Genomic DNA, 25,472 nt, shown 5'->3' with positions numbered 1-25,472 from the left:
TATTTTGCAATAGATGTTTTTTTGTTCTTCCATTCTTCAAGAGTATGTTGTGTTGTGGTTTTTTAATCATCATAATGAATTAGAGGAGTATGTTTCAAACGTTGTGTGGTCTTTTTAGCTCTCTCTGTGTTTAGTGACAGCTTCTGCTCTTTAATATTCTGTCCTCTGTAATTTTGGATCTCTATTTTCATTCCCATATTGTGCCCATCCTCAATTTAGATGATTTCAGGCATCATGGACCTATTTTTTGAGGGGGCACCAAGGACTGGCTCACATTTTGCAATAAACAAGATAGGACATAAAAAAAAGAAAGAAAAAAGTTAAAAATATATGAGTAACAAGATTTTTTTAACTGGGCCATGTTTCCCCTTAATTTGAATGGGTATGATTCTTCTGCATGCTTTGTATCTTTTGTCACGTATTTGTCTTGGTTTTCTGTGGTCATTAGTGTTACAAGTAGTAACTTCATTTTTAGTGCAAAATCCACATCCAAATTGTTAGCTTACGTAGTTGTAATAATTTTATGTTTATATTAATACATCTTTTTTTTTCTCACAGGTAGTGATTCTCAGTCGTCAGATTCAGGCAAGTGTTTGTTGATGCGTATGTGTTTCTGTTTTCAGGCATGTGTGTGTGTGTGTGTGTGTGTGTGTGTGTGTGTGTGTGTGTGTGTGTGTGTGTGTGTGTGTGTGTGTGTGTGTGTGTGTGTGTGTGTGTGTGCTGGTATTCCCTATGTTATGGGGACCACAAGTATAATAATACCAGTACATTTTGACCTTGTGGGGACATTTTTTAGGTCCCCATGAGGAAACAAGATTATAAATTATACAGAATGATGACCTTAAAAGTTGGGAGTTTATCACACTGAGCAACACTGAACAATGGCACAAGCACCCTTCATCTGATGGTTTACTTTGCTGGATATAGCAAATGATGGCAAAATGAACATGTTAAACAAGATAAATAGTGCATGCTTAATTTCTTGATAAGTGTGCGATTAATATATATATATATATTTGTGTGTAGATGCCTGTCGTTCACGCAGTGTGTCTGAGGGGTTGAGGAATGGAGATGCCAGCAGCTCGTCCTTGACTGCTAAAGGCTTCCGCAGCGTTAGACCGAACCTACAGGATAAGAAATCTCCTACACCGGTACATATTATGTATATATATTTCTTGATCATACCGCTGTATGTATATATGTATATATATATTTTTTTTATTGTGCTTCACAACTGTTTAGTTTAATATTGGTCATGTTTTCCAACATGACAACTTCTTTTTATAGGTGTTTAGACAAGGATTCATATCAAGTGTGTTTTCTTGACACTTTAAGAAGTCAAACTGAAATTTCTCTGAGAAAATCTACTCTGATTTTATATATTTGAATTGGCCTTTTTTCTGTCAGGTCCCCTTGCCGCCCCCTCGGAGAGAGAGCTATCACATGACCCCTAACCCCCCATCTTACAGTTCCCTCGCAATACTGTCAGACACCTTCCTCTCTCCCCCACAGAATGATGATGCCATTTCCACAGGCTCTTACACTATCCAGTCTAGCGCCACCTCCTCATACTCATACTCTAAGACCACCCGAACCTCCACGAGCACCTCTGAAGCCCCCCTTGAGGAGCCCCCCTCGCCCCAACAGGCTAATGCTAACAGTTTTATCACTCGGGTTCTTGGGAGCAAATTGTCTTCTTCGAAATTCACAACTGACCATCTAAATGCAACACCTAACAAGATGAATATGATTAAAACTGACCCTAAGTCTAAAACTAAGCTGAAAGGAATGTCCGCTCCCCCACCTCAAGACCCCACTGCCACTTCTGAAACACATGTAGCCTCTCTCTCCATCCAGTTAGCTCCCCGCAGTCCAGAACCCCAAGCAGTGACCCAATCATGGCTTGAGACTGAATCCAGGACAAATGCATTGGACCCCGCTGACCCCACGCGAGCCCCTGTCGTACCACCAAGACCAGCCGGCAATTTGGTGGTATTACTGTCATTCATTTACAGTGAAAATGTACACTTACTGTACCAGTCAAAAGTTTGTAATAATTTAGATTTTTTTAATGTTTTTGAAAGAAGTCTCTTACGCTCACCAAAGCTGCAATATTGTAAAACATTATTACAATTTAAAAGAAACATTAAAAAATCTTAATTATTGCAATCTTTTGACCAGTAGTGTATCTCTTATTCTCAAACTAACTGTGTAAACAGCACCCATTGACCCTCATCTGATGGGATAGAGTGATCAAACACAGACAGCATGATGAAAGAGCGTGTGTGTTTACTGCTAATTACTCATTTCGTTTTATTTTTCCAGCCAACCTTTTATTTCTTCCCACAGATTTTTCTTCCCAGTTCTTCTTCACTCAACATGGTTCATTTGCTTCAATCACTTCTTGCTCACTGGCTTTGTTTTGTGTTCACTTTAATTTCTTGTCTTCCTTCCCTTTTATTCCCACCCACCTCCATCAGCGTGAGTTTTCCCCTGTAAGAGGGGGCACTGGAACGCTCTCTTCTGGACCCTCCTCCCCAGACCCATCAGCTCGTCGATCACCATATAGCCGGGCGAGTCAGGATTCCCCCGACTTCCTGTCGGGGCTATTGCCCAAAGTCCTCTCGCCAACACCCTACGCCCCTTTGGAACATTCGGGGCTAATAATGGCCTCACCTGCTGCGTCACCGGTAACCGTGTCTGCGCTGAGTCATTATTCATCATCCACAGCCGGGCTGGAGGAGCTGCAGATCTGCGGCATGGACTCCTCCGCCACGGCCACGCCCACCCCATCCCCCACACTCAGCCACGCCTCCAATGCCCCTGACGAGCTTCCTACCGCCCCGTCAGCTGCCACAGGCACTAACGTAACTATCACGCTCGACTGGCGCACCTCACCTCAGTCTGCTGTCACGTTTGTTTGAATCTACTCGTGTTTGTATGTCCTCACTAGTCTTTCAGCGCTATTGAATGTCTAACTTTGAGTCATAAGCTTTGTGTCAGCTTACAGCAGGTGGCTGCTTTGGTTTTCACTTTTGTTCTATGTACGCAGTTTTTCAACATGCATGCGTAATATGACATGCTTTAAAATGTAAAAACTGTAGAATGATGAGACTTTGATTTTATCCATCTGGAATTGAAAAGTGAGAATCCTTGGCAGAGTGGAGCCTGTCATAAATGTGAGTTTGTAGTTGAGGAAGAAAATTGGGGGTTTTGGTGGTTTCGAAAGAAGATTCTTATATGCAATGTTGCTGTTTTTAAAAGATTACAAACTTTTTTCTTTGGAGTAATGTGCACTGATGAATTTTACAGGAATATGTTTGAAGAAAGGAGACATTTAAATTTTGTGTTGACTTAAAATAGAAATAAGGTACATTTTAATTTCATGTTGACTTTAAGGTTCCTATGATGACCTCAGATTCTCCATGTGACCTTTCATGATGTTTGTTTGAGATTAACATCATTCTCATCTTTATATTGTCACCGTTGACTGAAGACTCGAACATCATTGGAATATGAGTTTATAATGGAACCATATTCCTTTATAACATAGATTGTCCTGCACTCATTTTCTACTATAGGTCCTTTTAATGTGTGTTTGTTGTTATGTGGTCTAACAGTTTTTCAGTTACCTCTGCATTTGTCGTCCATAATTTCTTTCATGTTACTACAGAAGCACCAACCTCATTAATGACATCTCTCAGATGCATTTGTTGTACAGTATCTGTTTTTTTTTATTGTCTTTTGATGTGTACTCTCATGTCTTGCATTTCTCATTCTTCTAACTTCTTTTTGTCCCATAGCTTTCACCCACTCATACTTATTTGACTTAAAGTGACTCTATAAATTACATTACCCACAGTTTCATCTCGTATGTTGCCCAGGGTCAGATGGCAGTGAATGGAAGCTCTCAGTCTCAGAGGCCCTTCTCTCCACCTGTGTACCCCCCTCCACCCCCAACCCTCAGTCCAGGCCTGGTAAAGATCCAGCAGGGTCGTAGTTCAGGTAAGTGGAAAGCCCCACCCAGACCTCCAGCTAGTATCGCTGGGCAAAGTTTTGACTGTCGGCACAACATTGCTTATTTAGGCAAGAACCGTCCACTTAGACGAGAAGAGTATGTCTACAGCTGCTTCTTAAAAGACGTGTCCACTTTTGAAGTCAGACTGGTTGTCCTCAAGTAGGTTGTTCTGTGAAAGAAAAAGCTGAGAGCTGACCGAACACCACTCTTTCAAGGGTTTTAGACAGAAAAGGCAGAAGAGAGAGGTTAAGTGTTGGCTTTTTAATGAGTGAAGTTACCCGAGCCTGCTTGAATGTGGTGGGAAATTTTCCAGTAGATAGGGACGTGTTGAGGATGTGAGTGAGAGCAGGTAGCAATATTGGAGAGATCTCCTGTAGTAGGTCGGAGGGGATTGGGTCTAAGGGACAGATTGGAGCATGGCTTGCGCAGAGACATCATTTGTGGTGCTTCATGAGAAAGGGTGTTCCCAGCCACCCCCTTTGCGATTTGCTCGCTATGACTCTATGATTGGTGGAATTTTCCATATGGAGAAAATAAATGTTTTTTATTTCAGAATCCAACTGTTGCACTCTATTCACAACTCCTCTCCCGTGGCTTCATATGATAGTAAAGTAACCATTAATGTGTACTCCAGAATCTCGGCAGAAGTAGTAGATCATCTGTGTACTTTTACCAACTATTTTTCAAATACTACTGTATAAATTCTGACATACTACTTTTTGGGTATACTGTTTTTCGAATACTATGTCGGACATATTCAGACGCAGTAAATCTTTTATGAACCTAGGCTTTCCTCAATTGTCTTTTTGTCCTTCTATTGATTGACTCCTAGTTTTGGCACTCTGAAATAATGGTTTTGTAACGCACAGTTCTTGTTAGTGGATGCCGTATTGGCAGTTAGAGGTGCAATCCGGTCCTCAGGATATGATGCATTTGCATCCATTAGGCTAGACAGGAGCAATCAATACCCGAACAAAGGGAAACTGAGGAGAGGCAAAGCTCTGACTCTTTGGTGGGGATTTGCTTAGGATGGCAAATTCATACAATTGTTGTAGTAGTTTAAAGAAAGATGCTGACAAATAGTTTGCTGTAGTATTTCCTCATGTCATTGTCTTTTTGCTACCGCAAACCTGCATAGATGTGAAGGAATAAATGTAGCTGTCTCATTTATGCTGTGTCATATGAGTTTCATAGTTCAGGGTGCTTAGTCAGAGTGAGAGCTTGTGCCATGTCAGTGTTCCTGCTCAATTAGATTAGATTAGATTTGGCTGTAACCGTCAAGCTCAGACATACTATTAGTTTCTATTCCCAATTTCTGTCACTGTACTGTATATATATTTATTTTTTTGGCCGGACACGGTGTGATATTTGCCATGATTTTGACATTTTTTGGGAACATCATAGATTTCTTTTGCTGAAGGCAGTCTTTGATTGCTTAGTGTGACATGCGCATGGACAACCAATTAATTGCCTTTATGATAAATCTTAGCTTCAGACAAAATCCTGACAGTAACAAATTTTGAGTCCTTCACTGTGACTGTATCTATGGAAGCAGTCTAATGAAGAGCCAATAGCAGCACAGCAATCAATTATATGTGTGAGAGAGAGTGACAGAGAGGGAGAGACGTTCCGTTAAAAAAGTTGACACTAGGTTGTTGCACTGTCTGCATTTGCTGTTACCCAGGATCTCATCGGGGTCATATACAATTTGAAGAAACAATTGTCAATGACAGAAAAAAAATTGCACAGAAGTTTTTTCTAATCTGTTTCCAACCTCCCCCGCCCCTCCCTCTCTCTTTCTCTCAGAGGGTTCAGAGACGGTCAAGAGAGAGACTGTTGTCTCTGGTCAGACAGTGGTCAGTAGCTCTGTGCCCATCGCTCGTTTCTCGGAGGAAGAGAAGAAGGTGTCTGTCATAAAAGCTCCCCATTACGAAGGTATTGGACCAGTGGATGAGTCAGGCATTCCCATCGCCATCCGTACGGTGAGTGATATCCAGGCATTTTTAAGGGAACTGACAAAAATTACAATTTAAAAAAAAAAAAAAAGCAGTAATTAAAATAAAGATTATTAATGGCACGTGAGATTTCTGTTTAGTTTGTACTTCTTAGGATATGTTCACACTTTCAGTCCAAATCTGATTATTTGTGTATCTGATTAAAATCTGATCTAAAATTATTGACGTCCACATTGTGTATCACAACTGTTCGGATCCGATTTTTATGTCCATGCCACGCTTTCGTTTTCTGGAATATCTGCATTTCTTTCTATGGCAATAACGTTGCATTGGATGGCATATGGCAAAAACAACTGCAACATGGAGGGGTTTGTAATACAGATGTTGTCTTATTTATAACATGACATGTGTAGCCTCCACGCTGGACTACTGCGTTTTATGAGGCAGCAGCAGAAACATAGGAGGCTGGTATGTGCGGTTTTATTAATTGCTGTCTCTGCCGCCCACATGGAAAAAACCTATATAAACATATATGTTTCAATATAGGTTTGATATAGGTTTTACATATATGTGACATATATAAAATTGGCCGTTTTCCTATATTATATGTACATATATGTACATATATGCACACATATATGTACACATATATGCCCACATATATGTACACATATATGCACACATATATGTACACATATGTACACATATATGTACACATATGTACACATATATGTACACATAATATAGGAAAACGGCCAATTTTATATATGTCACATATATTAAAAATCTATATCAAACCTATATTGAAACATATATGTTTATATAGGTTTTTTCCATGTGGGACCAATTTCACGTGTTCGTGTAGCGGTGTGTTTTCTGCGTTGTGTCGTAATCAAAGACAGACTGCGAAAAATCTTGCCATCAGGTCCTCACTTTATTCTGTATAACACAAATGGCAATATATGAGGACTTGTGCAGCATACAAACAGCATGCGGCAGCAACGCACAACGCTGAGAAAGAGAGATATTAAAAGTAACTTAAGTAAAGAAAAATAATCAACGAAACATCTGAATGTACATCACAGAGGGGTTTTGGATTACAATCATACAAATATATCATGTGAATTCAGCTGTTACATGAAACATGGCCTTAATTGAATCACCGCAAAAACTTTGTGCGACCTACCGCTGTGATGTCTCATGCAGACTGGGAAGCAGCAAAGTGCGTCAACACCCCAAGTCAGCATGGCGGCAGGAAACCCCAAATATGGTCATGGCAAGTGGAATCACAAAATAATTGTCTAAATACATAACTGCTACATTCGCACATACATAAGTTCTTGCATAATTTTTTTCGTTAATTCTTAGTTTTTGCCTTGATAATAGAAAATATGAGCTAGGCATCATGTATGACAGTCAAAAATGAGATATGAGCTACAAAATGACCAGATCCTGCCATTAGCTATATAGAAGACATATCTTGTATGTATAGGGCATATATATGGATATGAAGAAGCAATACAGGAGACCTATATTTCCTGTATATGCACATATATGCACCTCAATTTTGCCTATATGTGGCATATATACACATATATGCAGTATATATACGCATATATACAGCATATATATAGCATATATGCAGTATATATGCGCATATATGCAGCATATATGTACATATACACTGCATATAGGTTTCATATATGCGCATATATCCACATATAGGTTCTTTCCATGTGGGCGGTTTCAAAATATGTCTCCGTTATAATCTCATTTTCTGCAACACTTTCTGTTTCTGCAGTGGTCCTGAGCTGGAGCTAGTTGCTTAGGACCAGCTTAGGACCAGCACTTGACCAGCTTAAACCAGCTCATGACCAGCTAAGGACCAACTAACGACCAGCTTAAACCAGTTTATGACCAACTAAGGACCAGCATAAACCAGCTCAAACCAGCTGCCATGCTTCAAAACATACCTAATCAGCATATGCTGTTTTTTTCAACAGCCACTTAAAATGTAAACATGTCAGATGTTGTTATAGGAAACATGCTGAAAGTCACTACACAAACAAGGTTGTGTTGTTGAGCCGGTCAAGTAGAAAATTGCAATACAATGGAGACATGTTTTTAGACTGGCGGAGATGACAGCACGGAATAAAGCCACACATTAACCAGCCTCCTACATTTCTGCCGCTGCCCCAGAAGACGCAGTAGTCTAGTGCGGCGGCTACACATTATCATGCTGTGTATAAGACAACATCTGTATTGCAAAACCCTCCACATTGCAAACGCATTGTCATTGCCATAGAAACCAATGCAGATATTTTGGAAAAAGAAACAGCGCCATGGGACACACAAATCAGATCTGAACAGTTGCGATACATAGTGTGGACAGTCAGTAGTTAAGATCTGATTCCAATTAGATACACAAATAATCAGATTTGAACTGACAGTGTGAACATAGCCTTAGTAGTATAAATAGCTTAAACATAGCTTATAAATTTTTGTATAAATTGTCCGTTCTTGTTTATGTTATGTTGGTTGCTGTTCTCCTGTTTCGCTTGCGCTCCTGCGTCTTTTTTGTTTTGATAATATTGTTAATAAACACGACTGCTGCAAGTAGATTCTGCCTCAACTCTCCTTTTTGTAACCTGACTGTATCATGCCTCATCTGGTTAGGATCCGGTGTAATGGAACAAATCCAAACACTCATCCTCTTTTTGAAAGTTGAATGAAACGGAATTTGCGATAGTCTTTTCTTCCCTATTGTGACATACTATATCCGACTGAAAAATGTTGGGTGGGACCTGATTTTGTCCATCAGGAATTGATTGGATCATTGGATCATTGTAGTTTGCTGTTCCTACAATCTTATATGAGTGACAGGTTGTCCCCACCATGCCAGTAGGCACATCATCAGAGAAGACATGTTGCTGCAAGAGAGAGGTTATTTTGATAAAAGATAAAATTCAAAAGAAATGCATGGATAATTCATTTATAATAAATACTGCAATATTCCATTAAAAAAAATAAGAATTGTCCATTTTGTTTTAATGGTGACTTTAAACAGTATGACATCTGTTGATTGTCACTGATCATTTTAAAACAACAGATTAGCTGTTAATGATCTGTTTTGAGGGCATTTTTCTTGATTTGTGTTTGAGTTGTTTTGACATTTGATCCTCTTATTGTGGTTAGAGGAATGCTTTTGAGCTCTCAGCAGTTTAGACTGTCTGTGAATGTGAGTGTTTGTGAGCAGAAGAGAACATTCCTGGCTCTTTGCTGGCAGGTTACTATGATACTCCCTGTCTGTTTCTCTCTCTGTGCTCTGGTGATTTTGTTGGTTGTCAGGTAATGACAAATGCTGTTAGCTTTTGTCCGTCTAACCAACAAACTGACAAGGCTGCTTGTTTCTGTGTGTGTGTGTGTGTGTGTGTGTGTGTGTGTGTGTGTGTGTGTGTGTGTGTGTGTGTGTGTGTTTGTGCTTCTGTTTAGACTGTGGACAGACCCAAGGACTGGTACAAGACCATGTTCAAACAGATCCACATGGTTCATAAAGCAGGTGTGTATGATGGAGTGAGTGGGAGGATAACAGAACATATCCTGAAGTATTCATTTAAATTGACAAACACATTTTTAGACTTTTTTGATTTTATTTCTGTTTAATGCCGTTTTTAACAGATGATGACTATGCAGACACATATAATGCAACATATGCTGTTATAAACAACGGTAAGTTTTGTGAAATCTGAAGAGCTGATGTAAACTTCCATCTTCCATCTGCTTGCTTAAAATCTAACACTGTGTAACGGTGTTATAAAAGTCATCTTTTAATCATCTGTCTGTGTTTCTGCGTTGTGTATAAGAAGTGTTTTTTAGTTTTTAGGGTTTTTTGGCGTTAAATTGTACAATATAACTATTTAGATGCTATAATATTTCTATATGCATATACATTTCTACATATCTACATACCACATTAAAAAATGGAGTTACAATCATGTTTTTTTTTTATATATATATATATATATATATATATATATATATATATATATATATATATATATATAAATTAAAATGTTATTTTGTGATATTTGCTGATAGTTCTTTAAAATAAATCCCTTTTTTGAAAGAAATTATTACTTTTATTCAGCCAATAATGCATTAAATTGATCAAAATTGTCAGTAAAAACATTTAATGTCACAAAATATTTATTTTTTAAATAAATGCAGTTCTTTTGAACTGAACTTCATCAAAGAATCCTGAAAAAAATTATTGCAATTTCCACAAAATATTAAGTGGCACAACTTTTTTCAACATTGATAATAAGTAATGTTTCTTGAGCACCAAATTATAATATTAAAATGATTTCTGATGGATCATGTGACACTAAAGACTGGAGTAATGGCTGCTGAAAATTCAGCTTTACATGACAAGAATAAATTATATTTTAAAATATATTCAAATAGAAAACAGGTCATTTGAATTGTATTCATATTGTATTCATACATAAAAAAATGCTGGGTTAAAAACAAACCAAGTTGGGGTAAAAATGGACAAACTCAACAACTGGGTTCTTTTAACCCAGCGGTTGGGTTAAATGTTTGCCCAACGTGCTGGGCAGTTTTATTTAACCCAACTATTGTTTAAAAATTATTATATGGCTGGCTTAAAATGAAACCAAAATAGGTTGAAAATTACAAATCAGACACATAATTACTAGAGGCAACAATAATAATCAAAAGGTGAACATTTATTAATAAGCAATTTAATAAATGATTATTGTTTAAATATTATTCATTTAACGTATTAATAAATGTTCATTTATTAAACATATTAATAAATGTTCATTTCCAACAAACTTTGGGTTCATTTTAAGCAAGCAATACAGTCATTAAACAATAGTTGTGTTAAATAAAACTACCCAGCAGGTTGGGCAAACATTTAACCCAACTGCTGGGTTTGTCCATTTTCAACACAACTTTTAACCCAGCATTGTACTGTTTTATTACTATATTTTGATCATGTAGCTTGGGTAAGCATAAGAGACTTATTTTAAAAACATTAAAACATCTGCCTCCAAACTTTTGAATAGTACTGTATATTAATATATTTTATGTTTTCCTGTAATGTAGCCACTCTACATATGTTTTGATCTGTCATATTACTGTGATATTCGTGCCTCTTTCTTAGACAACTACCCTCCTGTCCATGCCCATCCACCCCCTCGAACACACACGTACCGGCCTCTCTCTAGAAATACCTCAGACTCGCCAGACGGTGCCGCCCATCGGGAACTCTCACAGTCACCTGTGCCCCCGCCACCCCCTCCAATGCCGTCTCTCCTTCAGCTCCGCTCACGGGACATGGACAGAGAGAAAGAGTTCTCACACGACCCGTAAGACACCTAACCTCATGCTATGGGCTCCATTTCAAAGGCGGCCGACAACTCTGATTGGTTCTTATTCTCATTCTTATCTGCAGAAATGAGTGGGGTCCTCCAGATCGTAAAGTGGACACACGTAAATACCGGGCAGAACCACGGAGCATCTTTGAGTATGAGCCTGGAAAATCCTCCATCCTCGAGCAAGAAAGACCTGTGAGTAATCATATTTAATTAAATCATTGTATTAAGTGATTGTTGTTCATTAATTTAATTTAAACTGGCATAAAAATCCTCACATAACATGAACTCCAAGTTGCTAAGGTCTAAAGGAAATTCTGTTCTTGCGTTCTCCTTCATTTTAGAATAATTCATTGCTGTTCCAATCTATTTAATCACAAAATCAAATATACAGGGTCAGTCTCCTACATGGATTAGGCCTTGTCCTGGATTAAATTGCTCTGTCAGCAGAGACTTGCCTTTTGAAAATCTTTTTTAGCTCTGCGTAAAGCCAAATTTGTGTCCCAGAAACTGTAGTACGTTTTAAAGAAGTAGTCCACACAAAAAAATGAAGATTCTGTCGTTATTTACTGTACTCACTCTCACGTCGTTCCAGATCTGGCTTTATTTTTTCTGTGGAACAGAAACACACACATTCAAATGACATTTAAAGGTGCTAAAGAGGATGTTTTGTTTATACATTTTTGCAATATTACTTGAAACAGTCTTTACTAACTGATAAAAGACTATTTATTAGGTGCATTGAAAGGAATAATATTAATATACATCATCTGTGCAGAGGTAGGGCCTTAAAAACATCAGCCAATCAGCCCTCTGGCTTGTCAATCACTGCCATGACGTTCCTTGTGAGAGACGAGTGCGGCTGCGCGCTCCAGTAACTTTCCACACTCCACAGGTGCCGCATGCAATGCTTTTGTCAGGAGACAGGAGTAACAACTGCAGATTACGAGTTACCTGCGGTGAGTCCGATATAATGAATCCACTAACACGACACAGCGAATGCCGGTGGTAAACACTCGTGTTCCAATACTCGTGCACGAGTTTTGGGAGGCATTCCCTCGAAATGAGCTGTGAAGGAGGGGGGTTGTTCTTACGCATGCGCTCATTTCAAAAACTCACTAACAGTCTTTGGTTTCTCAGTCGACAAAAAGATCCTCTTTAGCACCTTTAAAGATGCTTTCCACCAGGTTCTATGTAGATGTCACAAGTTCTCATATTTGTCACAAATTTTAGTCTGTTCCTCAATCAAAGTTGTCATGACCTCAGACAAACTGAAATATAGTGCAGACATCATTAATCTTATATAGTGCAACACGTATCACAACTTTAATGAAACTTTTGTGGTGCTTTTTATTGTCAAGTGTGTACAATGATTCACTTTCATTTTATGGAAAAGAACATCCTAAACATTTTTCTACAACATGTTTTATGTATGAAAGAAATATTTAGATTGAAGCATAAGTGAGTGAACTGATCATATGTGACAATTTAAAGTTTTCATTTAAACTGTTCTTTTAATTTCTGTATATTTTTCTGTATATTTTTGGTGCACCTCTCTCCCTTTCTGTCACTCATATGTATACTACCTTTCAAAAGTTTGGGGTCAATAATTTTTTTTTTTTTTTTTTTCAAGAAATCAGTACTTCAGCAAGGATGCATTAAACTGATCAAAAGTGGCAGTAAAGACATTTATAATTCTACTAAAGATCATTTTTTAATTTAAAACATTTTTTTTTTAGGATTAGGGCCAAGCAATAATAAAAAATTAAATCTCAAGATTAAAGTTGTTAAATTTCGAGAAAAAAGTCGAGATAAAATGTTGAGAATAAATTTGTTAAATTACGAGAAAAAAAACGTATTAAATTTCGAGAAAAAAGTCGAGATAAAATGTTGAGAATAAACGCGTTAAATTACGAGAAAAAAACTCATTAAATTTCGAGAAAAAAGTCAAGATAAAATGTTGAGAATAAAGTCATTCAATTACGAGAAAAAAGTCGTTAGATTATGAGAACAAATTCATTAAATTATGAGAAAAAACTCGTTAAATTTCGAGAAAAAAGTCGAGATAAAATGTTGAGAATAAAGTCATAATTTAATGAGTTTATTCTCAACATTTTATCTCGACTTTTTTCTCGAAATTTAACGACATTTTTCTCATAATTTAACGAATTTGTTCTCGTAATTTAATGACTTTATTCTCAACATTTTATCTCGACTTTTTTCTCGAAATTTAACACGTTTTTTTCTCGTAATTTAATGAGTTTATTCTCAACATTTTATCTCGACTTTTTTCTTGAAATTTAACAAGTTTTTTCTCGTAATTTAATGAGTTTATTCTCAACATTTTATTTTGACTTTTTTCTCGAAATTTAACACGTTTTTTCTCGAAATTTACCAACTTTAATCTCGAGATGGTTTTATTTTTTTATTATTGCTTGGCCCTAATCCTCTTCCGTACAAATTGAATCTCCTATTCCTATTAAAATTCCATTTTATATTAAAATAAATAGCAGTTATTTTAAATTGTAATATACTATATTTTTGATCAAATAAATGCAGCCTTGATGATCATAAGAGACTTCTTTCAAAGACATAGAAAAACTCTTACTAACCCTGAATTTATGAAAACATATTCAATTTTGTTGTTTGTTTCATTGTTTGTGTTTGAATTTACCTTTATAAAGGTGTCACTCACAGGCCTAACTGTTCAGTACAATGTCAAACTGCAGTTTTCCAGCCTGCTGATTGGACATGTGTTAAGGCTGGGTTTTCTCCTCAGTTTCATGGATCATTTGACCAAATAATGGACCATCAGCCATGAGTTTGCTTATCATGAGCAATGCAGTGCTATAGCAAGCTTTTTTGTGTGTGTTCTTTGTGTATTAGTTCATGTGGTAGGTAAAATATTGGTAAAGGTTTGCACTAAAAGCAATCAATCGGAGCTATAGTGTTGTGGTTAACCTGAAACATAAACTCATGGTATTCATGCGAACGATGTAGGTTTGCATTTTTCCAGCAATACAGTATGTCCTAATCCCATTCTCCCCCTAATAATGTCACATTCTACTGTATTTGTCTAAAAAAGTGGCACAAACAAAACGGCTCAGTTGAGGATTTTCCTCCGTGTTTTATTTCTCCTTTGAGAGCAGCTGAACTTTTGTTTTGCAATGCAGATGTAAAAAGCTGGAAGGGTGTCAGACAAAGCGACGCAGTTATAGCCAGCAGCTCGTTTCACAGGGAACAATGGGTCAGAAATGTCAGGAGACTGAATCACAGCACTGCCCTCAGCACAAATGCAGTGGATGTGGCAGTGGGAGATGTCCCAGGTGGCAAAATGAGTGGGCAGATTTCTCAGCATGTGCAGTCATAGCTCTAGGATGAGAGAAAGAGACTTTAGAGAGAAAGAAGAGAGGAAGAAGCATGATGTCTCCCCCTTCTGGACTGTACTGAGAGGCACAACTCCTATTAAAGGGATAGTCCACCCAAAAAAAAAAAAATGAAATCATTTACTCATCCTCATGTCATGTAGCTCCAAATGACTGACTTTCTTTTCTGGAATGTTGACAACGAAACTGTTTCAGTTCCCAGTAACTTCCATTATATCTTTGTCTGTACAATGGAAGTCAATGGGAACCAAAACTGTTTGGTTATCTTCTTTTGAGTTGCACAGAAGAAATAAATTCATGCAGGTTTGGAACGATATGAGAGAGTAAATGTAGACAAAATTTTCTTTTTTGGGTGGACTATACAAGTCCTAATTAACGTTATGATTTGAAGTTACATATTTTGTGTGTGTGAGAGAAAATGTGATGACCCACAACATCATCCTCTTGGGTTCTTTACCCATCATGCCTTGCAGCATATTTTGGTCCTAACCCTGACTGCTTCTCTCTTTTCCTCTCATTGTTTTTCCTCTCTGTTTACCTCTATTCTATGTTGCTTCTTGCTCCAGACGTTTGATTTAAACCCAGATGACATAGATTTAGAGAACGAGCCTTGGTTTAAATTCTTTTCCGAGTTGGAGTTTGGACGGCCGGTAAGTTAAATGAGGGTGCGGCAGGTTGGCATGCTGTAGGCTATAATCTCCTTGTCCGGCACAAATGCTGTTGTGTAATGACAAGCGTCTGTGTGTGTGTGTGTTGTAGTTCAAGTTCTGACTTTTGCACATTGGCTTTAAAAACTCTTATTTGACAAAGGAATCTGTGTTTGCACACTGAAAACAGTAAAATGTCATTTAACATCACCACGATAACAATTAGCACAATAACAATGCTAGAGACAGCAGGTCAGACATCAGACACATGTCTGATGTTAAACCACAAGGCTAATATCCCAAGACAAGTAAATAATCACGCTCTGTTCTCAAAACACTCACCGAAAGAGCAACATTGTCTGTACTTGTGCTATATTTATGGGGTACAGTGTTTTTATTAGTTTTTAATCACTTTTAACTTTTAGTGTGAAACACTGTGTTTTGCTTTGGCTCTGTTTGCTTTTTCACACACCTGCTCTTATACAGTACAGCTTACAGCTCTTATAGCTGCAGAACCTGTGCAGAAAACACTCTGACATGTCTAACTCTTTTAATAAGAAAGATGAACAGATGTTGGATAATACAGTGGTCCTGAAAGGGATTTGAACAATATCACATCAAGAAGTTCTAAATGCTAAAACAATTATAAAACTGTACATAATTATAAAAAAGAATTCAGACACTCAAAACCTGCTGTTTTCAAATTTACTTGAGCATGAATTATGCAACTAAGATGTTACTAAATATTCACAATTATAGGTGACCAAATGTTAAAGAATAGTTAATTGAAAATGTCACACAAATTAATGAACACTAATCTGACAAATACAGTAAAAATAGTAATTTTGTGAAATATTATTACTGTTTAAAATAACTCTTTTCTATTTTAATTTATGTAAAAATGTAATTTATTCTTGTGATGGCAAAGCTCAGTTTTCAGTATCCATTACTCCAGTCTGCAGTGTCACATGATCCTTCAGAAATCATTCTAATATGCTGATTTGGTTCTCAAGTAACATTTGTTCTTATTATTGCAGTTGAAAACAGCTGCTGCTTAATTTTTTTTTGTGGAAAACAGTATGCATTTTTTCAATTAATAGAAAGATAAAAAACTGCATTTATTTGAAATAGAAATGTAGATATTTTGTAATAGTATGAACATCTTTACTGTCAATTTTGATCAATTTAATGCATATTTGCTGAACAAAAAGAGTTAATTTTTTTAAAGTATAATGGTAGTGTACATCCAATAGTTGCAAATGCCATTACAAAAATAATGTCATTAGAAATTATCATTATTTTATTTTATCTAATGTATTGAATGCAATGAAATTCATAAACATTTTTAATGTGTGGCCATATAATTTGGAGGCTACTCTATGTACATAAATGAGATTTTATGCACAGTTCCTCCAGCTTCTAGAACACACTTCCTGACTTGTTTACTGGTTGAGTTTGCTGCCACCATGTGTAAACAAGCAAAAAATGCGTGAAGCCTTTTGCAGTTTCATCGTTGCGTGTATTATATGTACACACAATCGTCAGTGTGTGTAAGGTAGGTGAAGCATGCGTGGGCACTGTAGTCGAGTACTTTCGACATACTAAGGTTCACTAGTATTCACCCTTTGTTTGTTTGTACACTGTGTGTTTTGTGTGATCTCTGTTTCTCCATGTCCTAACGTTGTCACTCTCTCCACATGTGTCTTTTTCCCATGATGCACCTGCTTCTCCACCTCATCTTCACCTCTTCACTTCTTCACCTCTGTGCTGTTCGTTCGTTCGGGTGGCGGGGCATCCAGCCTCCTAAAAAGAGGTTGGATTATAATCCTGACTACTCCACACATGCTGTGGCACAGGTAAATCTACCTTCCTGTCCATCCATCCATCCATCCATCCTTCCTTTGCTGTTTCTTTGCTCATCCTACAATTTGCTGGTCTGCTTTTCACTTTGTCATCTATTATCTATATCTTTATTTTTCTCTTTTTCTTTCACTTTTGCTCCTACCCCATCATTTATTTTCCAGATGGCAAATGAAAATCAATTTGACCCACATATGTAAATTCTTAAGTAAACTATTCAAATAAAACAAATATCAAATAAAATGTTCATGTAATAAAGGTCACTTTAATCGAGGATTTCCTGGAGTATCAGATGAAAACACTACTGAAAAGTATGAAAAAATCTCACATATGCATTTTGTGATTTAAAATGCTTTTTCATATCTTTTTTTATTAGAATGTCCTTTTGTATTATTTATTTACTTGCTGTCAAGTTTACTTCCTCACTCCCCAGTTTTAAGTTTTTAGTCTTAAAGGGATAGTTCACCCAAAGTTTCTGTCATCATTTACTCGCACTCATGCCGTTTCAAAAATGTAGGACTTGCTATCTTCTGCAGAAAACAAAAGAAGATATTTAGAAAAATGTTGGTAACCAAACAGTTTTTGGTGACAATTGACTGCCATTGTATGAACAAAACCATTTCTCAAAGTATCTTAATTTATTTTCCACAGAAGAAAGTAAATCATACAGGTTTGGACCAACATGAGGGTAAGTAAATGATGACAGAATTTTCATTTTTGGGTGGACTATCCCCATAATTTCTTTGGAATTTTGGGGGATTTTCTTAAGATTTCCTCTGATGAATGAATGTGTTCATATGCATGAGATAATTTTTGTTGTAATTTTTTTTCTTTTTTCTTTTGTAAATATGTTGTTTTGAAAAGAGTCACATGCTCACAAGTAATATTGAAATGCACATTTCCTGTGCCTGTGGTTTGACTTTTTATTTATTTTCCTATCTGGCTTTTATTTATTTTCCTATCTGGATCATCTCATTGGTGTGTTAAAAACGCTGTGTTGTTAATTGCTTTCCTTTCTTTTCTCTGAACCAAGTCGCATGGATAAGCCAGAGTGAACACCAGAGACTGCTGTATTGTACTCAGATTTGTTGTAATTCACCCCAGGCTGTGTCAAAGGAAAGGAGGCGTGGCAATCTTGGACAACATAATAGACCGGGCTTCTTGTGACCTGGTGCCACGTGCAGCCTCTCTGGATCTGTACTGTTTTGTTTGCTGGCTTTTGTTGGGCTCTGGTTACTGTGGGGCCCTAGCCCCTTTTTTATTCTTACAGGAGGTCACAGTTCATTTTCACAGTTCTTCAAGGTGGGATAGAGAGATGTGGAACCCTTGTCAGTCATCGCATTCTTTGCGCATGCGGGGGGAAGGTTGTGAGCGAGGCACAGGACGGGTGCGTTACACTTCTTTGTTCCCATGGATCTCACTCTTCCCTTTTATTGTCTGCTCTCTTTCAGTCATCCCTCTATCTCTCGCCTTCTGAACGGCCTGATGGGCCTTCAAGGTAAGCTCCCCTTTCATTCTTATATCTTATTTTCTCACTCAGGTTCTTTCATTTTGGAGAGAGATGCTTATTGGATATCCTTTGGAGCACAGAAACTGAGCATCCTCTGTGTAATTTAATTTGTTTATGTTTTAAAAGCTCTGTCACTCTTTATTTGAGTCACTTAGTGTGTACAGATGAATTTTACATTCCATACTGGTGTGTGTATTTGAATATTAAGGGTTTTTCATACCTCCTACTGCTCTCAGATCATATCTAGCTCAGTGACATGCTGTTGTACATATGGCATCTATAGAGTACATGATATGAGAACTGTTATTTAGAACTGTTTAATGGGTAGACCCTGTAATCAGTGTCATTGTCAATATATGCACTAGAGTATGTTGTCCACTTGCTGACCAATTCTGGGTGATGTTTCCATTTTTCAAAATAGCATAAACTTATAAACAGTTTTTTTTATTTGGTCTATGCACTGTTTTTACAGAATCGTTAAAATAGTTACACAGCTAGTTACACAGCTATTCCTTTAAAGGGATAACATAGTTCACCCAAAAATGAAAATTATTCCATGATTTACTCACCCTCAAGCCAAAATTACTATCTTCTTTCAGACGAACACAATTCGAGATATATTTAAAAATATCCTTAGTCCTCCAAGGATTATAATGGTTGTGAATGGTAGGCCAAATTCTGAAGACAGAAAAAATGCATCCATCCATAAAAAAAAAAAAAAAAAAAGAATCCATATGACTCCCGAGGGTTAATAAAGGCCTTTTGAAGTGAAGGGATGTGTTTTTGTAAGACAAATATCCATATATTAAAGCTTTATAAATTCGAATAACAAGCTTCCGGCAAAATACCGCACGCAGAATGCGCAAGTCGACTTGCGCCAAATGAATAATCCTCTGACGCAATGTATGACGCAGTATGTAGGAATATCATAAGCTTAGACATCTCTTACGGTTCAAACAAATACGGCTGGGCAACAAACTCAAGCTCCTCTACTCTTATATCGAAAACCTCCAACATTTCTCTTTAAAATTTCTCATTTGAAACTTGAAACTCGTGACCAGTGTTTTGTTTTGCTCTCTCCTCTGCACCTCCGCGTGCGTCATTGCGTCATCGCGTCATCGCGTCAGGTCAAAGCCTGCTCTTCCGCCCAAATTGACATGCGCAGTATGTGTATGGTCGTCCGTCGGAAGCTCGTTATTTGAATTTATAATGTTTTTAAAAAAAGGCCTTTATTAACCCTCGGGAGTCATATGGATTCTTTTTTTTATGGATGGATGCCTTTTCTGTCTTCAGAATTTGGCCTACCATTCACAACCATTATAAACCTTGGAGGACTAAGGATATTTTTAAATATATCTCGGATTGTGTTCGTCTGAAAGAAGATAGTCATATACACCTAGGATGGCTTGAGGGTGAGTAAATCATGGGTTTATTTTCATTTTTGGGTGAACTATCCCTTTAATTATGAATTTTTAGGCATAAGAATAAATGATTTCTCTGTTATCTTATGTACATATATAATATGTAACAAGTTTAGTGTTATAAAATCAATAATATAGTCAATAGTCAATAATAATGTTTTTTGATCTGGGAATTTTAGTTCTGCAAGTGACTATAGGAAAAGGCGAAAGTCAGAACCATCTGTCACTCAAGCCAACACAGAAAGTGACCAGAATGCCAGTCAAGTATCTTCCCGACCTCTGGATTCCCAGAAAGCACAGACATTGAAGAAACCCACCATACGTTCCTCCCCCTCCTCACCATCCAGAGCCAAAGGTAATTTCAGACAACACTCAGACAACTACACATGCGAACAGAAGGTGTTAGACTGATCAAATTTGATGGATTTGTTCTATTACAATTTCCTGGTTAAATAATTTATAAACAAATTCCTATTTATATGTTTTGTTTGATTCATGTCAGAAACTGAAAATACTCATTTCTCTTGTTCAATCATGGTCACATTTGTGGTTAGACCTAGTCTGTGAAATGTTTGAATTTTTGTAGATCATAATTCTGTGAGATTGCACATTGTCCTCTTTCTCATTTAACTATACTGACACTTTCTCACTGATACCCGTTTTCTCTCGCTTTGTCATTCTCTGTCTGCTGAGCTCACTAACCATCTTTCCTGTCTCCTCTTTGTCATGCTGCATTGGATGTTATTTTAATTCACAGCTGGAGACGCTAGTGAGTCACTCTCTTCCTGTATGAGCTCTCCAGGTATGGAGCGTCCTTCCTCTCATCTCTCCTCAGACTCCCTCACTATCTCCACGCCAACCTGGCGTGGCTCCAAGCGCTCCATCTGCTTCAAGAATGGTTGGCAGACAGGCCGACATGAAACTACAGAGACTTGGAGTAGCGTTGACGATGAATCGGCCTTGACCCCTTCATCACCACGGCTCAAATCACGCAGCTGTGATGACTTGTTGTCGGATGGACATGCTGCTAGTAATGACGGGAGAGCATCCACTTCTGTGACTACCACTCGCTCTGAAAGTGCAGGTTCATTGCTCGATGAAGACGCTCCACAGAAGCCTCAAGTAAAAAGTCTTACCTCATCTCCCAGGGGGCGCCGACATCACCGGCGTAAGATGGCACATGATGCTCCAGGTTTCCTTCAGCTCTACAAGAAGATGCACCACATAGACCGTGAGCAACTGTTGCCCTCAGAGGTGATTCGTTCTGTACGTGCACGAATCCTCGAGTTGGAACGGCTACAGCAACAACAGAGGCACAACCTCCACGGTTGGGCACCTTTCGGTCATGAGGTGCCACAACACATGGTCCCAAACCGTATATCGGAATATGAACAGCTCATCCAGAAATCAAAGTCCATGCCAGACCTTGGTGACGAAAATGCCCCTTCGGGCACCACCACACCAGGGTCCTCAAGGGCCAGCAGCTGTCCCAAACGACGCTTTTCTGTTGAATCACTTTTGGAGGAGGAAGATCCTCCAGAAAGGGCTCGAAGTCCCCCTGAGGGACAGCCAAGACCGGGACCAGACAGCAATAGTCTGGTGCCAATTCATGCGAAGAACCAGAGGCAGCATCAAGACTACTCGGACAGTGAACAGGACGCCTGTGCCTCAGAATTGAGCGACATCCACATAGAAGGGTCTTCATTGTGTAGCGAGAGCGACCTGGATCATTGCTCGCTCACCTCATCGGAGAGCTTCTACGGTTCTGGGCAACATCACCATCATGGACACCATCACCATGGACACCATCACCACCGCCACCATCACCTGCACCAGAGTGTGGGTCAGAGTCAAGGTTACCAACACCGCCACCTCATCAGCTCCTGTAAGGGCCGCTGTCCGGCGTCCTATACACGTTTCACCACCATGCTAAAACACGAACGACAACAGGAAAGGGCTCGGCAGGAATCCCACCCTGCTGTTACATCTCCACTAGCCCAACAGTCACCAAGTGAGTCAGGCCTTTCCAAACTGGCCTTCCTGGTCAGCCCTGTGCCTTTCCGCCGGAAACGAGGCTCCCCGCCGACCCAACGACGACATTGCAGAAGTGGACGGCCGAAATCCAAAACCGCAATTTATGAGGCTTTAGATGCTGCTTTGCAGGACATTTATGACCACATAAGGGCGGAAAAGGGGCAAGGACCAGCAAGGATGCCAGATGATAGCATATTACGGCGGTTATTGGAGGAGTTGCTACCAGACGTGCCCAAGCGTAGCTCCTCCTTGCGGGCTCAAAGAGGGTCCGGCTCCCCCTCCTTGCCGCACGTCCACCAGCCTTACCATGGAGCCCACCAATGTGCCTCCTACCAGCAGCAACACCATGCAGACGCCTCCAACAACAACCAGCATAATGTTAATGCTAATGTGCACTGCTACTCAGGTGCAGCTAGTTCTCTAAAGTTGTTTTTATCCTTCCGTATCATTATTGCAGAATCCTCATGTCTTTACCTTAGATATTACCAACTCAAAAACATGCAAACGCTTTCACTTCTTTTCTACATAATTAGTATGCTTCTTTAGCATTGCGCCGTCCAACTTGAATGCATTAGGTAAACCGGTTGTCAGTGGTTTTAGGAGAAGGGACATTCTCATTTTAAAACATATTTGATTAGACAAAATCTGTTTTCAATATTTTGTACTTTTTAGAGTACATTTGCTAATAGTTAGCTTTAATGCTAACACAAAAACTCAAATTATGAATACATGGGTAAGTGGGAAAAAAGTGTTAGCAGTTCATGTTGCAATTAATGCCTGTCTAGTAAGCTAAATGCATGATGTGTTTACTGAGCTTAATTTTATGTTTTGGTTTTGTGCCCTTTCCTGTCATTGTTTTGTTTTTTCATTTGCTGATGTATGAAATACTGTTGTTAAATCACTTATTTGTTTCCTTTTTTTATACGTTTTCTATGTTAGGTTTTGGTTAAATACAAAGCTGTGATGATATTTAGGTCCTTTTTATGTCAAGCGCATGCCATTTTAAATCATATTGTGCTGTTCCAGGTCATTCCTTACTTTTTGTTTGTCCCCAAATGTGAAATAAATATTTATACATTTTTAAATAGTCTCATTTTCCTTTTGACACCAATAGATTGCATGTGGTGCCACCATGGACTCTACACAAGTGTGTTTTCTTTCTGTTGACATTTTCTCTGTGTTTCCACAGATCAGGGCTCTGATACAGGACGTCTCACACCACAAAGCAGAAGACCTACTCCAGAAAGAGAGGTAGAAATGCTGATATCCCTCGTATCTATTTTTACATGAACAAGTTTTCATTTCATAGAACCATGATTTGAAACCTGCAGGGAAAACATCAATTATTAAAGAGTACATATATAGTGATAGGAATAGTATTTTAAATCCTGAATCCGTATTGTACTATGCAATAAATCCCATGATCTTGTAACCTTTATTTTGGTTGTCTCAAAACATATGGCTTAGACGTGCATATGTTGGTTGATGGTCTTTTTGCTTGCCTCATAGGTCTCCTCTAAGCAGATGACCTATCTTATATTGTCTTCTCTCCTCCATCAGAAACAGTCTGCCAGGGCTATTTATGATTTTAAAGCTCAGTCTGCCAAGTGAGTATATATGTAAAACTCTGAGAGACTCCGCCTGGCGCATGATAATAACATCACAGCATCTCTCTGAATTCGAATCTGCAACATGGGCTGTGGCAGCTTTTTGTTTTTCAAAGTGCATTTAATTTTATTCTTGTCCTGCCACCCAAAACGTTTTCTTTCTTTTGTTTTGCATTTTGTTATGTTGTATTTTTGCTCTTTGGCTTCTGCATACTAACTTGCTAATGTCAAATTGGTCTCTGCATCGCAATTGAGCTCTGAGCTGTCAGTCATTGCACGAAAGTGTCAGCTTGCATGAAAATCCATGCTAATAAAACCATTAGAGAATTTCCCATGAATTTCAGCCTGAAAATTAGCATATCACCAAAATTCATTGTGTAACAAAAAAAAAAAGTACAACACAGCTTGCAAATAACACAGTTTATATGTTTATATATATATATATATATATATATATATATATATATATATATGTATATGTGTGTGTGTGTGTGTGTGTGTTATTATATCATGGATCATTACAATTAATTAAATATTTTTGAATATTATACCTATGTATAAATAAATAGGTATAAGTATATTCCCTTTACTGTGTACGTAATGCATGTTTTGCCTGCACATGTGTGTGCATTTACAGGGAACTTTCCTTTAAGAAAGGTGATCCAATCAACATCATCAGACAGATAGACAGTAACTGGTATGAGGGGGAACATAGAGGACGGATTGGGATTTTCCCCATCTCTTACGTTGAGGTCAGTGTCTGTGTAACCTATTGAGTTAAACTAAACCCTGACACACACGTAATCATATTCTCTCTTGCTTTCTATCTTTTATTCTCCCATTCAGAAGGTGGCATCTCCGGAGCGGAGACAGCCTGTCAGGCCTCCTCCTCCAGCTCAGGTTCGAGAGATGGGAGAGGCCATAGCACGATACAACTTCAATGCGGACACTAACGTAGAGCTTTCTCTTAGAAAGGCAAGTGTAAACACCTATAACACACCCTACCATCTCTCAAACTCTAGTCTAAAACATGTACTTACTAACTGACCCTAGCCTAAATAGTGTATTTTATTGGCTATTTTAAAAAAGGGGTGGGGCTGTTCGATATATCGCGCTGTTTTCCTGTTTCAGTTGAAATGACGTCAACATATTGAATAATGCTGCACATTCCAAGACACTTCAGCGGGCCTTTAAGTTAGTCTAAATTAAAAGAAATGAGTTCATACAACTCAAAACAATGAAACAGTTCAGTTTAAATATGTCAGTGTTGTGAACTTGAAAGAAAAAGAAAGTTCTAAATACTCATAACAGTTAATTTAACCGAATTAATTGTTCAATTTAAGTTTGTCCCACTAAAACCAATGAAGTATTTTGAGCGTTAGGGTTTACAGTGCATTGTTTTTGCTGTTGTAGGGGGAGCGAGTGATCCTCCTAAGGAAGGTGGATCAGAATTGGTATGAAGGAAAGATTCCTGGCTCAAACAAGCAGGGCATTTTCCCTGTGTCCTATGTCGATGTGATCAAAGGCTCTCCTTCCAAGAGCCCCAGTCACCAAGGAGACACGCACACATATAGGGCACAGAAGGTAAGTCTTGGACCAGTTTTGGACCATCACACCCACAAAGTCTGTCCTACA

At 38.2% G+C, this 25,472-nt stretch overlaps 1 protein-coding gene across 2 annotated transcripts in view; it reads left to right on the top strand.

Annotated features, from left to right (window-relative positions):
* sorbs2a (sorbin and SH3 domain containing 2a) overlaps positions 1-25,472 on the top strand; it is a 68,079-nt gene that overhangs the window by 31,437 nt on the left and 11,170 nt on the right. The window contains exons 4-23 of one of the 2 annotated variants that reach the window (XM_048197483.1): positions 559-585; positions 1,027-1,151; positions 1,408-1,992; positions 2,481-2,867; positions 3,885-4,005; positions 5,825-6,000; positions 9,466-9,532; positions 9,652-9,702; positions 11,162-11,366; positions 11,453-11,567; positions 15,325-15,408; positions 17,205-17,261; positions 18,717-18,763; positions 20,376-20,551; positions 20,954-22,636; positions 23,420-23,481; positions 23,791-23,837; positions 24,475-24,589; positions 24,684-24,812; positions 25,251-25,421. In XM_048197483.1, the coding sequence (XP_048053440.1) occupies positions 559-585; positions 1,027-1,151; positions 1,408-1,992; positions 2,481-2,867; positions 3,885-4,005; positions 5,825-6,000; positions 9,466-9,532; positions 9,652-9,702; positions 11,162-11,366; positions 11,453-11,567; positions 15,325-15,408; positions 17,205-17,261; positions 18,717-18,763; positions 20,376-20,551; positions 20,954-22,636; positions 23,420-23,481; positions 23,791-23,837; positions 24,475-24,589; positions 24,684-24,812; positions 25,251-25,421 (4,430 nt within the window). Of the gene's footprint in view, positions 1-558; positions 586-1,026; positions 1,152-1,407; positions 1,993-2,480; positions 2,868-3,884; positions 4,006-5,824; positions 6,001-9,465; positions 9,533-9,651; positions 9,703-11,161; positions 11,367-11,452; positions 11,568-15,324; positions 15,409-17,204; positions 17,262-18,716; positions 18,764-20,375; positions 20,552-20,953; positions 22,637-23,419; positions 23,482-23,739; positions 23,838-24,474; positions 24,590-24,683; positions 24,813-25,250; positions 25,422-25,472 lie in introns of both variants that reach the window. The other variant, XM_048197484.1, reaches the window with a different exon arrangement.

This window comes from Megalobrama amblycephala, linkage group LG7, assembly GCF_018812025.1.
Source record: "Megalobrama amblycephala isolate DHTTF-2021 linkage group LG7, ASM1881202v1, whole genome shotgun sequence".
Lineage (NCBI taxonomy): Eukaryota > Metazoa > Chordata > Actinopteri > Cypriniformes > Xenocyprididae > Megalobrama > Megalobrama amblycephala.
Note: the sequence above shows the minus strand (reverse complement) of the source record. Positions and strands in the feature narration are given on the sequence as shown.